Source organism: Carassius carassius, chromosome 10 (assembly GCF_963082965.1).
Source record: "Carassius carassius chromosome 10, fCarCar2.1, whole genome shotgun sequence".
NCBI lineage: Eukaryota > Metazoa > Chordata > Actinopteri > Cypriniformes > Cyprinidae > Carassius > Carassius carassius.
Window position 1 is genome coordinate 3,552,999 of NC_081764.1, and position 16,223 is coordinate 3,569,221.

General features: G+C 34.5%; 1 protein-coding gene across 1 annotated transcript; it reads left to right on the forward strand.

The window, feature by feature from the left end:
• Positions 1–10,682: 10,682 nt before the first annotated feature.
• LOC132151545 (oxidative stress-responsive serine-rich protein 1-like) lies at positions 10,683–13,631 on the forward strand. Its single transcript, XM_059559731.1, has 4 exons — positions 10,683–11,014; positions 11,475–11,580; positions 11,708–11,818; positions 12,515–13,631. Exons 2-4 carry the CDS (start codon positions 11,495–11,497, stop codon positions 13,215–13,217), a joined length of 900 nt encoding a protein of 299 aa, XP_059415714.1. The 5' UTR covers positions 10,683–11,014; positions 11,475–11,494; the 3' UTR covers positions 13,218–13,631.
• The last annotated feature ends 2,592 nt before the right edge of the window (positions 13,632–16,223 follow it).

The window sequence follows — 16,223 nt, forward strand, 5'->3', positions numbered from 1 at the left end:
ACATCATGCTGCACATAACTTTACACAAAGCAGCTATTATACAGCACCACTGCCACATCCAAGATCATCTTCAAAGGTTGAAAGCTTAGAACATACCCCATAAATTGTGTTGAAAAGTGTGAAACAGTGTGTGTGCACATTTTTGAAGGGTCTTAGAGGTCTTTGGCTCATTTCCTCCTCCTAATTACTAAAGCAAATATGCGTGAGAGGGCCTGTGACATCGGCACATCAACTAATCTTTATCATGTGTCCACCATTGCCAAAAGGCACCTGGAATATATTTTCAAATCGCTCGGAGACAAGAGATTTGAAGGGACCTATTCTTCTATCTATATCCGTTCTTCACACCTCTTATGTAACTGGAGGGATTGTATTCAATACCATAAAAAGGACATTTTTTTCAGCTTTGCCTTCCTGCTTCAAATGAATCTCTCAAAGCAGCTTAAACATAAACTTTGGGTATGTGTATGTAGCGCATCAACAGTCTCCCTATGCTGCTCCCTCTGAGCATAAAGAAACCTCTGTCCCTTTATTTTGGCAGAGCATTTGTCTCCCATCATTCCACCCCGATCTGCCTTCTGCTCCAGTCAAGGATCTGGGCTGTGACTGACAGCTCATTTACAGCTCTGAGAAGGGCCCTTTAAGGTCCAAGAGGCCAGTGTCTGGGCAGAGAAGATGATAAAAGTATGAAAAATAGTTCTGTACCTTGTTCCCAGGGAATTGTGTGTTCAGGGGCCAAATGTGAGCCAATTAGTGTGTCAAGTTAAATTACGGCAGAGTAGACACACTTCGCAAAGAGTTTAAGAAATGGATTATTATAAATGCTTTGAAGGATTTCCCATGTTTGACAACATGAATCCAGAATTTTCTTCTACATTTCGTCCACATCACACAAGAACAAAACATGCAGGCTTATTATAAAATGGATAGTTCAGACTCCAAAGCCACAAGTCAATCTGTTATCAAAAGATTTTTAAAGTGAGGGACTACTTTTAATACTCACAAAATTATATATATATATATATATATATATATATATATATATATATATATATATATATATATATATATATATATATATAACTTAGAAATTTGAAAAAGATGCCTTTAAACATTCTTGTATGCCTTCTATGGCAAACTGAAAGTTAATAACTACTTTATGAGCAGAAATTGTGAATAACTGACCTAATATGATACAATAGGTCTTTTTATAGATGACCACGATCAAGACTGACATGTAGAGGGACCGATTCCAGATGTTTGGAGGACTTTTCAAACAGGCTAGATGACTAGACAGTGACGAATGAGGCTTATTTGCCAAACCAACCAGATAGAGGCATTAACTAAGACCCAGAAAGCCTTAAACGGTCATTTTTGATATGATGGCATTTCAATATTTAAAGCGTTTTAGACTTTGGGAAAGATGGGATTAAAAGTGAACATTTGTTAAATCCAGTGCATTTATTTGACATCACATGGCTCGCTAAGTGTGATGGAGTTTATGAGCTCTTTGTTCTCTGTTGTAACTGCATGAGAACCTGAAAATGGTCCATTCCAGAAAGCCCTTCTGCCTCCACAGGACGTCTGTAAGGATGCCTGACTTGAAGGGGAACCAGCTGACCTTGCATCCTTCCGCCAGCCGGAACAGAATCACTCCCTACAGCAATCTCACAAATGTTCCATGTTGTCAGAATGTCTTAAATGCAAGTGGATCAGAAACATGGGCGGAAAGCCCAGAACTTTGCAGAGAACGTCGCTTTTGGTCATGCAGAATGAGAATATTTTCCAGCATCCTCAGCATTAGGGCTTGTTAAAGAGCGTACCTGGTGTAAATGTCAGCATTCCCATACAATTATGACAAGGGCTTGGAAACATTACTATTTTTAATGTTTTTGAAAGAAGTTTCTTTTGCTCATCAAGCCTGCATTTATTTGATCAAAAATACAGAAAAAAATTTAATATTGTGAAATATTATTACAATTTAAAATAATTGTTTTTAAATGTATTATACTTTAAATTATCATTTATTTCTGTGATGCAAAGCTGAATTTTTAGAATCATTATCACATGATCCTTTAGAAATCATTCTAATATGATGATTCATTATCAAAGCTGGAAACAGTTCTACTGCTTAATATATTTTTCAGAACATGTGATACTTTATTAGGATACTTTGATGAATAAAAAGTAAAAAAAATATAAATATTTTGTAATAACAATATACACTACTGGTCAGTAATTTGGGGTCAGTAATTTTTTTTTCTTTCTTCTTTTTAAATAAAATCAATACTTTTATTCAGCAAGGATGTGTTAAATTGATAAAAAGTGATAGTAAAGAAAATATATTATTAGAATATATATTATTAGAATTTTTTTTTTTATTTTGAATAAATGCAGTTCTTTTTAACCTTTTATTCATCAAATATATTAGACAGCAGAACTGTTTCCAACACTCATAATAAATCAGAATATTAGAATGATTTCTAAATGACCATGTGATAGACATGTGACACTGAAGGCTGGAGGAATGATGCTGAAAATTCAGCTTTGCATCACAGGAATAAATTATTTTTTAAAAGTATATTCAAATAGAAAACTATAATTTTAAGTTGTAATAATATTTCACAATATTACTGTTTTTTCAAAAACATTAAAAATATTAATGTTTCCAAACTTTTGGTCTGTACTGTAAAAAAATCTAATATTGTGAAATATTATTACAATTTAAAATAATTGTTTTTAAATTTATTATACTTTAAATTATCATTTATTTCTGTGATGCAAAGCTGAATTTTTAGGATCATTATCACATGATCCTTTAGAAATCATTCTAATATGATGATTCATTATCAAAGCTGGAAATGTGTATGTGTATATATATATATATATATATATGTATATATATAATATATATATATATATATATATATATATATATATATATATATACACACACACACACACACACACACACACACAGTATATGTAGCTGTCGGGACAAATTTTCCGACAAACTGCATATTGTAATTTTATCTATAGTAGTTATCATATCAGTGAATAAAGAATAGATGGGTCAGGTTACTATTTTATGCAATGGAATTAATTTGAAGCCATAACTAAGGAACCTTGAACCGAGTAGTGTTTAAAAGTTTAAAAAAAAATTAAGCAACAGGACTTAAAATAAAACATTAATCAAAATAGTTTGCACAGCTTCAGATTTGCTGTGCATTGACTACATTTACAAAACAATGTTTATGTTGGTAACAATGTCCAATGTCATTCTCTAAACCAGTTACTCTGCGTTGGTCTATATGCTTATAAATAGCCTTGAAATCTTATAGTTTGCACTGTTATCTGATGTGAATATCAATCTTTATGTTTAATGTTAGGGTTGCCAAACTTTTGTAATAAACTGGATTTCAATAAGTCAAAACAACAACCAAATATAACCTACTTAACTGCTCATATAACATAATTTTCAGATTCTTTCACTTTCTTCCTTCTTATTGGGAGAGTTATGTCGACGTTATCTGCAAACATGAGAACAGTGGTGCGACTCAAGCCATCAGTTTCATCCACACAGAACAACTTAAAAATTACCAAGATAATGTTCCTCCACGAGGAACCATTTGTAGTGTCATGCTTTAGCCGCTAGAGGGACAAAAGTTACATTAATGAGACTCAAACGTAAAGAATCTATAGATGTGCATATCAGTGAAGATTAATTAGACATAAATCAGACATAATCTGATGAGAAATGTTCTTATTGAGATGTCTGACTTTTGATTGCAAACTTGGTCTGATATTTTCTGGTAAGTGTCTAAACAAGTTTTGAGGCCACTCTATCTAGGAGAAACAAGATATTAGAGATCCATTTTAATTTTCCTTTCCTGTGGGCCAAAATGAGATTTCAAGGGAGAAACATCTAAGTTCAGAGCAGAACCTCATCTCTCTGGCTCTTGTTTCCCTGTACCTCCTCTTTGCGGCAGTATACTGGTATTCCTGTGGGAATCTCTTTCCTCTCAGGAAGCAGGTCCCCTTTCAGAGTCAATAAGCCTTTCTGCTACACCCCAGCTCAGTGTGCACACTCACATGTACAGAAGCGTGTTCACGTAGGTCTGACCGGCAGCTGTGGGTGTGTGGGCTCTTAGGAGCCACTTGTTTGAGGGGTTGGAGAACATTCCAACATCCGCTGCTTTGTTCACTAGCACAGAATAGTGAAAATACTCCAGTATTCAATATACATGTTAATGTGACCAAAGCAACAGAAACAAAACAAGGCAACAAAAATAGCCACGCTTGCTTTACTTGTTTGTTTATTTATTTGTTTTGTGTTTTTTGTAATGTTAATGGAAAGTGTGGGTTAAGGATATTTCTTGAGGTATAACTTTGATTTTGACTTTTTCTATAGCAATTATGATTTGTCAAAAACACAGACACAACATTACAACTTCAAGAAAATGGAAATGGCAAATCTATAAATAAAATTAAATATAACAAAATCTGGTTAGGTGAAAATAGAAAAAAATAAAAAAAAATAAAACATTCTCAGAGATTACAGTAAAAATACCTTGCTTTCGACAGAAAAGAAGAAATAGATTAATTTAAAGGCCTGAGAGCAGAAAAACAACCTTGGTAATATTTTTCCGGGAGGTTAATTACATTATTTTTTAATTTATACATTATTATTATTATCTTGGCGTGTTTGTTAAAAGCATGAAATGGAATGGAAATTCAGTTTTGTTCAAATCAGATAATAGTTTGACAGCACTGCAGTATTATATGGTTAATATTTCAAAGAGGTCTGTCAAAAAGCATACAGTAAATTTTCCCACTTCAAAAACAACTAGAAGGCCATAATACAGACATCAAGCTATAGCAGACAGATCAAGAGTGAATTATCTTCCCATTCCTGTTGTCTGCAGAGCATGACCATCAATATTTTTCACTCTGGAACCTAACACAAAGAGACATAAGAGAGTTATGTGCCCAGAGCATGCTTGTAACATGCAATCTTTCATTTAATGTTCATTTCTCATAACCCCATAGCCAAAAATAATATAACTGAATATTCTTCCAGCTAGGGCAGAACGTTTGAAATTGCTCTTGTAAGGCAATTGAGTTACTTGCTTACACTCTGGTATTACACTCTGAAGTTATTGAATAAATCATATTTATTTAGGTATGCAGAAACTGAATCATCAGATGTACACATACAAGACCTTAAACTAACTCAACTAAATACACTGCCTGGGGGTTCAGTTTTATTTCATTAGTGTTGCCTGCTGAACTGAACACTATACTCAACTCAAATTGTGCAAGGAGACATTTACTTTTACGATCGAAATAAAAAATAAATTAAGAAAAGAAAAGAAAAAGAAAAATTCTAAAGACTTAAAATGAAGGAGTGATGTGAACCTAAAGAATATCTAAAGATAAGAGAATAGACTTGATACTTGGCTCTTTTCACTTTTGTCAATAGCAACACCCAAGTATAAGGTGATCACATTTCTGAAATGAAAACCAGGGACATTTCCTAGTTCAGTGGCCAAAATATCATTGAAATCTCTCTTGCAATTATCAAAAAAATAATAATAAGTAATAAGTATAATAACAATAAGTAATTACAATGATGTTTGAGGATCAAACTTACCCTAGTTTATTAATAGAACTACAAATCAAAAAAAAAAAATCATCAATTTTGAAAATTCATAGATTCTGTCTCTCTAAACCCCTCCTTTCCGTGAGCCTGCTGATGGCCTATGTTTTGATTGGTCTACGGCATACAGCACATGTCGGAAATGATATGCCTATTTCAATAGTTCTGTATTTTGAACGCTCTATAGAAAATATAAACATCTATTATTTATCATACTAACAGGTTGTGATTCAGTAGAGCAGCTGGTCCAAATAAACATGATACTGACCATCTTTCAACAGCAGGCATTTTGTGACTCCCATGTTGAACTCCCCGAGATTAGAGAAGCTGTCGTCAGTAGAATTTTGTGTTTGTGGGCGGAGTCAAGTTGTTCACGGCTATCCAATGTAGAACATACATGAGCATTATGCAAATGTGTTACCGCGTGATGCGTAGCCGTCATGGAAGTGTGATTCGTATTCGTATACTAATGACTCGTTTCAGATGTTCAGAGTCGATTCTTTATTTTGGGAGACAGTAACTTTATTTATTGTGCACTTTCAACTTCACAACTTTGCAGATCGTTTACGTTCACATACAGCTACACTACACACTGCATGAAAGGCAATATTGGAAATGGCAAAATGGGCCACTTTAACATTTTCACAAAATATGAGTATATAGTAGGCTAATTACAATTCATTTTTCAAGTTATTAAATGTTTATGCTTTTGGAAATTGATGTTTACTATCCCTAATCAAGCTTATTGTTTTGCATTTTAGGCTCACTCTGACCACAAATGCAGTGCAGTGCTTTCTGTTAGTGTAATTGTTTAATTTAGTCGATTATTTTTTTTAATGTTATTCATATCGGAGTTGTGACATTGTGTGTAAAACAATCCCGCAACCTCATCATGCTGTTAGAAAGTGCGCACAACGGCTATTACTTTGTTTTAACATTCATGTAACTTATATGAAACCAGTAACGGTGTCTCTTTTGATAACTGATGATAAGAGCGCTCTTCTCCCATCCAGGTTTTCGTGGCTACAGTCATTCGCAGCGCCCTCTGTAGGAGAAAGTAATCTATGTTTTGAACGTGCTGTAAAATGGGGACATTTCTGGGGGACAGCTCCAGTCAGGACAGGACACCAAAAACCAGGAACGTCCTCGGAAAATGGGGATGTCTGGCAGGAAAGCTTTTACATTCAACACAGCCTTGACAACCATGAAAGCTTCATGAGAGAGAGCTGTAATATGCTGGTTTTGAGTGCTAGTAAAATCCCTTCTCCAGATTCAAAGCGCTGGAAGAAAAGGCTGCCACTGTGTTCATGAATAGAGTCTGTATGTACCATGCTTTGACATTTCTATAAATTGAGAAATGGTGGTTTATAAAGCTTACGTTTGTTTACATAAGTGTTTGTACTAGAATGAAGGCTCCAAAGCTCAGGAGGAGCTTCAAGGACATATTCACTTCCAGAATAAAAATTTCCAGATAATTTACTCATCCCCGCGTCATCCAGTCCATGTCTTTCTTTCTTCAGTGGCAAAGAAATTGAGGTTTTTGAGGAAAACATTCCAGGATTTTTCTCCATATAATGGATTTCAATTGTGGCCAGGCTGAAGGTCCAAATTGCAGTTTCAGTGCAGCTTCAAATGGCTCTACATGATCCCATTCCCAGCCAAGGAATAAAGGTCTCATCTAAAGAAATAATCTGTAGTTTTCTTAAAAAAAAATGCTATACTTTTTAACCAGAAATGCTCTCTTGCACTAGCTCCGCGATGCACGTCCACAACTTCACACTTGATGTATTCACGTTGGAAAGGTCATCTGGGGTCAGCTCTTAGTCTGTGTACTCTGGTTCAAAAAGGTAGGTTAGGGCGAAAAACACCATAGCATTTCACCTTTTTTTTTTTTTTTTTTTGTATAAAGGACTTTCTTTACAGGGTCTTTTTGTAAACACTGGGTCTGTACTTCCACCTACGTGACCTTTCCAACGTGATTACATAATGACTGAAATCGAGACGAACATTTGTGGTAAAAAAGTACATACATTTTCTACATTTATTTTATTAAGATAACGACAGATTGTTTCACTAGATAAGACCCTTATTCCTCAGTTTGGATTGTGTAGAGTCCTTTGAAGCTGCACTGAAACTTCAATTTGGACCTTCAGCCCATTGGTTCACATTTAAAGTCCATTATATGGAGAATGTTTTCCTCAAAACCCTTAATTTTTAACGAGTAGAAATGATACAACAGATAACCTCGAGACGCTTCATTACGAGCCATAATGATCATGATTGTTACTGTTTGGGCTTTTGAAAATCAATCTTTCAAGCTATGCTAAACTGTCCCTCATCCGCTGTAATTGTGAAGCCCAGGATTCCAGATTGTCTTTAACAATGTAATGTGATATATGGGATGAATTTCAATAACATGAGGAATTTTCTGGAGCAGGAGGAACCTCGTTCCTGATTGCTGCAGAGAACAGCCCATCTTTTCAACACATGACAGATTGCAAACTACGACGACAAACATTCCTCCTCACAAGCACAAAATTTTAACCTACACTACAGCGCCATCTGCAGGCCACAGCTGCAAACTACAACAGACTGTCCTGAATCTAAATGTGTATAATATTGATATTGTACGTATAAATGTGAAACTCAGGAAGGAAGTCACTAGTTACATAAGGTCTTGCAAAGTCTAACACTAATATCAACCATAAAACACATATTAAAGATGTTTTATTTGCGATTAAAATATCGACAAATAATAATATAAAAACTATAAAAAAGTTAACATAATAAAAAATTATTTCATAGTCTCAGACTGTTTTAAATAAATAAATTATAAATAATGTAATTTTGATGTAAAAGCATTATACATAATATTACTTGCATAATAATATAAACCCTGTATATGTTTACATCATAAGAAATTATTTCAAAGTCTCAGACCGTTGTAAATAATTAAAACCATTTATAAATAAATAAATACATTTAATGGTTCAACTAAAAGGTTGACAATGCCAAAGCATTATATTCCATTATTTAAATTAATATGAATATAAACACAACATATACGTTTTCGTAAGAAATGATTTAAAGTCTCAGACTTTTGTAAATAAATTCATAAATAAAAAGAAAGATTTAAACACAATGTTGACAATGCATAATAATTAGAGGCAAATATAACATTATTTAACTAAATATTAGTTTATATTACAAATCATTTCAAAGTCTTAGACTTATAAAATATTAAATAAATTAAATATTAAAATATTGATAAATCTTTCATTTGTATTTAAATTAAAAAAATTTAAATTAAAGGTTTTAGCAATGACTTTACATTTCCTCCTCCTTCCTATTATACTTAGCATGTAAACCTTTTTTTTCGGTACATGGAAAGGTCCCACTTTCTAACTTAAAAATATTTGCCTTAACAAATAATTCCCTTATCAAATTGTATAATATTTATAGTCATGCATATGTTGTCCAGTAACTGTATGTGTGAGCATGCTTTTATTTATGAAGTAATGTAAAAGTCTTGGCATTGCAATTTAAATGCTTAAACATGCAGGGATAGGAATTACATAACATGGCCCATTTCCCTTCAGACATCATTAAGTTTCCTGCCAGATCAAACCCAAACATGGAGAGAAGGATGAGGCAAGTGGATGATAAAATGCATTGTTAAGTATCTGTGCTAAAACACTTGTCTGTGTGTGTGTAAGATACTGCACACATCTGGCACATTTAACAGTCAGAGCCAGACACTGGGGTTTATTTTAATGCTTCCTGTGGCTTTCTCCAAACATAAACTCGTGCACATGTGGGGAAAAGAGTAAACAAGAACTCACCAAACTTTTTCCTTTCTGGCTTTAATGAACTCTGCATCTGGTTGTTATTTATTTTATTTATTTTTTTACAGTAATACAAGCAGTTCTTTCATGGTAGCCTGGCTATAAATTCCATCTTTATGATGCACTTTGTGTCTGGCTTCTTTACAACTCAAAGCTTCGTGTTTTCGACTGAGAACAGGCTTTGCAAGGTGTGCATATGGAGGCCTGAGACAGTTCACTTCATCACCACAAGAGGACGCCATTCAGCTGAGTGCAGTGTTTGTGGAATGATTTACGTTATAGAAAAACAGTGGCTGTTAGCAGCATAGACTGTGGTTAGCAGAAAAAAATGTATACAGTGGTAACAGTTTAATGAACAGGTATTTTTTTACATAATAATAACAACAGAAAAAACAACTATATAAATTGCTTATACTCACTTTTTTCTTTATATGTATAAATATGTATATATGTACCGCTGGCTGTATTTATGAATGTTTAATGCCTATTTTTTAAAATGGGAATATTTGTAATATTTTTTAATTTACACGTTTTTTGCATGTTAGCACCTGCTCAATAAAGTTGGGAAATTCTAAAAAATTCACCCCATATTAACTTAATTGTGATGTAAATATAACTTCCATTTTTAAATACTTTAAAGATTAATTAATTAAGTTTACATATGTTTTAGGCAATAGATAATAAAGACTTTTATCTGTTACTTTTCTCATCGACGGTCAGGAAAGACCACTCAAAGTCGTTTGCGATTACTAAATAATGCTTGTTATTTAATTAGGCCTACTTGTATTTGATTTGTAAAGCGGGTTTCTATTTGATTCTCAGATACCAATAAAATCGATTGATATGCTTCAAATGCTTATGGCGTGTACGAATTATGAATGTCCAGTGAGATAAAACGCGTGCAGATTTAGATGCGCCTCAAACATTATTTGTATATGAAATAATCATAGACTGTATAAAAACATGAAATAATAAACGCAAATGTACAGACTTAATACTGTAGCCTACATATTGCACATATAACTAGACATGAAAAGCTCAAATTATTAATATATGAACAAATAGAATACAATAAAATATAATACATCTGTACAAAATATATTGCATCCTTTAATAATAAAATATGGCACTACACGAGAAGCTTCTACAAGCTTTAACAATCTGCTGACGTTTTTGTGTATGTGCACTACGTCATCAGGATCTGAGTTGTTGCAGAGTCACTCTGGTGGTTGAGTGTAAACAAGACACTAGCGAGCGAAACATCTACAAAATTGTATATGATTTATTCTATCATTTGTGAGTATTGATCGAACAGTCGTGATCTCTAGATCGCGTTATCCTCATCGAAAGTCTGTCATCGGGTGATTTAAAGTGAGTTTTTCTCACAGATATCGTCTCTACACGCTGGCTAGCTAACGTTAGCCTGTTAGCTTTGTGAACACAGATCTTCTCTACAGGAGAAACAAACTCCTGTATGTCCGGGATTTTCACGGATTTGGGTCCTTTGGCCGTAAGTATATTGCTTTAAGGGCCCTTTTTGTGATATATTTTGGTATGGCAAAGTAGATACTGATTGTAAACAGCGCCAACTTGTCCTGGCACAATGCTAAACTTCATAATACGAAGTGTTCATGTGATCAGCCTTTCACAACATGAATCATAACTTGTCAACTAGTCCAATATGAATGATAAAGGACATTACAATGTTGAAATATGCTTGTGAATAAGTCAATATTTTAGAACCTGATACTCAATTGGTTCTTTACAACATTTATGTAAAGGCTATTCTAAACGCTCGAATTACTATTCAGTCACTGCAGGTTTTCTTCATTTATTACATTCTTCTAATTGTTTGAAGCCTGTGTTAATGGTTGAAAGTACCTGAGTGGGTTAAGATAAAGTTGAATGTTTTAATGGCTTTAATTGGGTTTGCTGTTAACTTGTATCACTCTTTATGGTTTTGGTTTCAGTTTGAAGGCTGTCTAACATAATGGCTGCTGTGGAGAAAGTAGGCAAGGAGTGTGAGGAGGAGACACTACAGACCGCTTTTAAGAAACTTCGTGTGGATGCTGAAAGGTTTGCTGTCTCTTGATTTTTTTTTTTTTCAGCTAATTTGTCTCAAAAGTGAAACGGAGGCTCCTCTGTTTTGGCAGAGAAGCCATGTTTTTGTGCTGTCCGGTTAATTGTGTATATTCCTTTCCAGTTCCACAACTACAGTCCGCGTCTCTGAGTCTTTGGCTTCCAGATTGGTTGCTCGAAGCAGCCCGGAAGGAGCCAAATCCAAGATGAGCTCCTCGAAAGATAACTGGCTTGGGTAAGGACTACTTTAGGATTCTGACCTACTTAACCCTTTAAAGCCTGACTTTGGATATAATAGAAAATCTAAAAAAAATTTATGGAACAGGTTATTTAGCAATTGGGGGGAAATATTTGTAAGAAAATAAAGTTTACGTATGTGGGTTTTGTTGAGTATAATTTTTTTATATGTAAGACCTTTAAGGCTCGAGTAATATGATCTAGTAAGAATTCAGAATTTGGTGCAGTTGCTGATATCTATATGGCAAAAAAGTAAGATGAAATTCAGATAGCTTGTAAATCAGTGAGATCTTTATAACAGTATAACACACTACTTCCATAAAGTTATATATAAGTTGTCACTCTATATCTCACAATATTATTATGTCTTCAGATATTTAAATGCTCAGTTTTTTATTTTTTACAATTTAAATCAAAGTTGTTTCAGTCCAGTAAATTTTCATCTTGAAATATTACTAACAGTTTAAAAGTTATTGTAGGTGGACAGTTTTACAAATACATTTAAAGGCCTTTTACTTGTTAAAAAGTATATTTTGTCAGGTGACAATAGTAGGTTGTTTTTTAGGAAAGTTTTGATCATGTTGATCATCTAGAGGCCTTAAAAGTTAACATATCAAATAGATTTGATAAGATTAAAACAACCACTCAAAGCTACACTTTATACTAATATGTTCACCTTTATTCTTTACTATAGATGCTCAAGAAAGTCATCAAGAGGAGCTGTAAGAAGCCAGCGACGTCGAAGATCAAAATCTCCGATCCTTCATCCTCCAAAGTTTACTTACTGCAGCAAAATGTCTCCCCCTCCTGACCAGCTCAAGCACAAGACCCCTCCAGAGCCCGACGACACCAGCGCCGTCAAGAACGAAGTAGCATTCTCAGCGCCGTGCTCCACTGTATTCGGTGTCGTCGGCTATGAAACCCACCTCCCTTCTCCAAAGGGTCAGGAATCACCCCTCAGTCCCAGAATGCCCTTGGATGACGAGAGCGCTGCTGAAAACAGGCCCACTTTAGGATGTGGGCCAGGATCTCAGGAGGCATGCGCAGGTAATGCTGCTCCGTCTGACTTTCAAACTCTGTCCAAGTTGCAGGAGGCCGGTCAGTGTCCGTGTGGGCAGCGGGAATGCCAGTGTCACAGCTGGCAGGGGGTCGAGGTCTACTCATTCACCGGCCTTCGAGATGTGATCTCTGAATGCGAGCGGAAGCTTCCCAGCCTGCAGGACAGTTCATCCAACAGCAGAACTTCTGTTGGGTCGTCCAGCTCCCCTCGCTCTTGTTCCGAACAGGCCCGCGCCTACGTGGATGACATCACCATAGAAGACCTTTCCGGATACATGGAATATTACCTTTACATCCCCAAGAAGATGTCGCACATGGCTGAGATGATGTACACCTGAACAATACATTTCATGAAGCAAACTAAAGCATTATAAAGATGGATATTGGGTACTTTTAAAGAAAAACTAATATTTAAATAAATAAAAGGTAGCAATGAAGATGTTATCTAAAAGCAGTTCTACTTAATTGTTGTATTGAGGATTTATGATGTTTGTTCTTTCTCTAGAACATCCAGACATGTGCTGACTGAGAATCATGGGAGCATGGCTCATTCTGTGATTTACTACTCCGTTTCCTTTGTTTTTGTTTGATTTCGTGATAACTGTTTTGTTTGGTTAACATTTTAAAGTTGCCAAAAGTCTATCCTAGAGACTGTAGGTTTGATTTCACTGATATATGCAAACTTACACCATGCCAAGGATGTGATGTCATCTCATTTCTCAATAAAACAGCTTTTTGGGGATTGTTCATGACGTTTGTTGTCTTGGACGTCTTGCTTTGCATCTTGCTGCTGCTTTAGTGGACAAGGCACCAAGATATTTTATATCTACAGGAAATTAATAATACATTTTGTCTTCACCCATAAATGGCTTCAAAGTTTCAAGAAATTAAACATAACTATAACATTATTATAACAATTGAAAGACATAATTTAAAAGTACTGTAGTTATGAAACGTGCATATGTTCATCATACAAATAACATGAATTTTTTTATTTTTACTTGCCTAAATAAAGAAGGCTATGTTACGTAAGGAAGGAGCTTCACCTTTATAAGAATGCATTTTTCTGAATCCTCAATAAACTGGAGTGACATACCAATCCAGTGTCGTAACTAGCACTGCGTGATTTTCATCGTGTTGCTGTAATGGACACTAGAGGGAAGCACTGCTCCGTGTATTCACTTCACTTACTGAAGGCCTGATCAAGTCTGATGTCTGTAAGCTCAAGAGTTATTCTTAAACTTGATTTCATTCTCTGCTAGTAAACAACTGTGGCACATTAATGTATAATATAAAATAGACAAAAGACATAAAAAGACAAATAGAGATCTCGTTTTAACACAAAGAAATCTCTGTGAGCAAGAAACGACAAACCACAACATTTGCAGAATATCCCTGATACCAATTTTGTTTTCATTTTTTGGATTTTAGGTTTGGAGTCGTGATCTTGCGGTCTGGTTCCCAAAAGAAAAAATCTTGTTCTCTATGCTTATTCTTAGTTTCAAATTAATTTAAAATTTTGCACTAAATGTAAGAATTGTCTTGCTTTTAGTACATTAAAATGGACATCTTCATTTTCGAACTGACAAGATTTGGTCTAGTTCACCCCCAAAAAATACAAATTTGCTGAAAATTTACATCGGCATTCTTGGATGGCCTGAATACATTTTCAGCAAATTTTCATTTTTGGGTGAGTTATTCCTTTGGACGTAAACATAAAAAGAGCAGGACCAAATGCCAATTACTAAATCAATTACTACCATCAGGGAAGCGTTAGAGAGTTCCACGATGGTGAAGTAATCGCTTCAAGAATTCATGATCTGTATCTATTAGGATTTTAAATAGTACGTTTTTCTAACTGTGATGGTATTTTAGGTTTAAGGTTTTCTCTCTCTCTCTCTCAATAATGTAATTGTGTGTGGTTGTTGTGTACTACTGAAGCTTTTGAGTCCGAGACTTCCTGATTTCCTGTAAAGGACAATAAACTATAACTTAAATGTAATAATTGAACTATTCAAACTCCCATTACGAAGACAAGATCTTCTTCTCTCAGATGACACAAACATACAGGAAGCACAAGAGCAAAGGGAGAATATACACGTAAATACATGTTCACCTGATTTATACCAACAAAAAAAAAAATCCCATATTTTTTTTTTTTTTAGCTCGGTGTACATGGGCCAGCAAGATGACTTTGTTCCTGTCAGAGGACGAGAGAGACACCCTAAAGGGCATTCCAGTGAAGCATACCATGTGTTTCCAACCATGTCACAGAGACACAGAGATGTTATCCCTACAAATAACCTGTGTGTTAAATGTCATGGCATAAGTCATCTCTCAATGATCTGTAACATTTGCTTTGTATTTATACAGAAGTCTAAATTTAATTCAGCTTTTTTCTGGTTTACTGATTTCAGTTCTGTCTCTGCTCCTCTGAGAAGGACTTGTAAGGTTGTATGGATTTTACAAAAGGGGAACTGCATCAAAGCATACCAAGAAAAGCTATGGAAACACACAAAAGAGTCTGTTGGATGTTGCCAGTCAACAAAAGCTGCCCAGCTAACTAGTTTGCCTAATAATCAAGCCTTTTGTTAACCAGATTGAAAAAACACAGGGAATTCTGCTGGGGGAACATGAGCAGCTGCTGTTTTTGTGCTGTCTGTTGTTTCGGTTGTCTGAAATTACTCAGAGGTTGCTCATTCAGACCTCATCAACTTTGATGTTTCTCTTAAAATTCTTTAAGCGAAATAAAAATAAGGTACTCATGAAACACTTGTTATTTAGAGTATAGAGCTATAAATGAGTACGAATAGCAGCACTGATGATATTTGAGTATTAAATGACAAGTTCATATTGTGACTTTTTATTGAAGATTTTTAAATCTTACATCAAATCACAGTTTGAGAATTTTAGGTTAGTGAAACTAGTGGAGATAAGTTATTTTCATTTTATTTTATTTTAAAATTATTTTAAATTGTTACAAATTATCATTATTATGATCAGTGTTCGAATTGTGTCAAAGCTCTTGGGGGGACCCCCCCCATCCCACCCAAAAACAACAACAACAAAAAAAAAAACTAATAATATATATTTGTATATATTTATTTCATATAATATTATAATTTAATTTACTTTACTTGTGAATTTCATTTAATTTGTGTGTTTCAGAACGTGTTTTTGCAGCTGAGCATTTACTAAATTAAATAAAAACTATATACTTTGAACAGTGCACATGTATGCATTTTATTTAATTAAAAAACTAACTTATCTTGAATGTAGTTACATAACCCTTTCATATTTTCTAGCGGAAGTTGTCGTAGTTGGGTAAACTTCCATAGTACTGA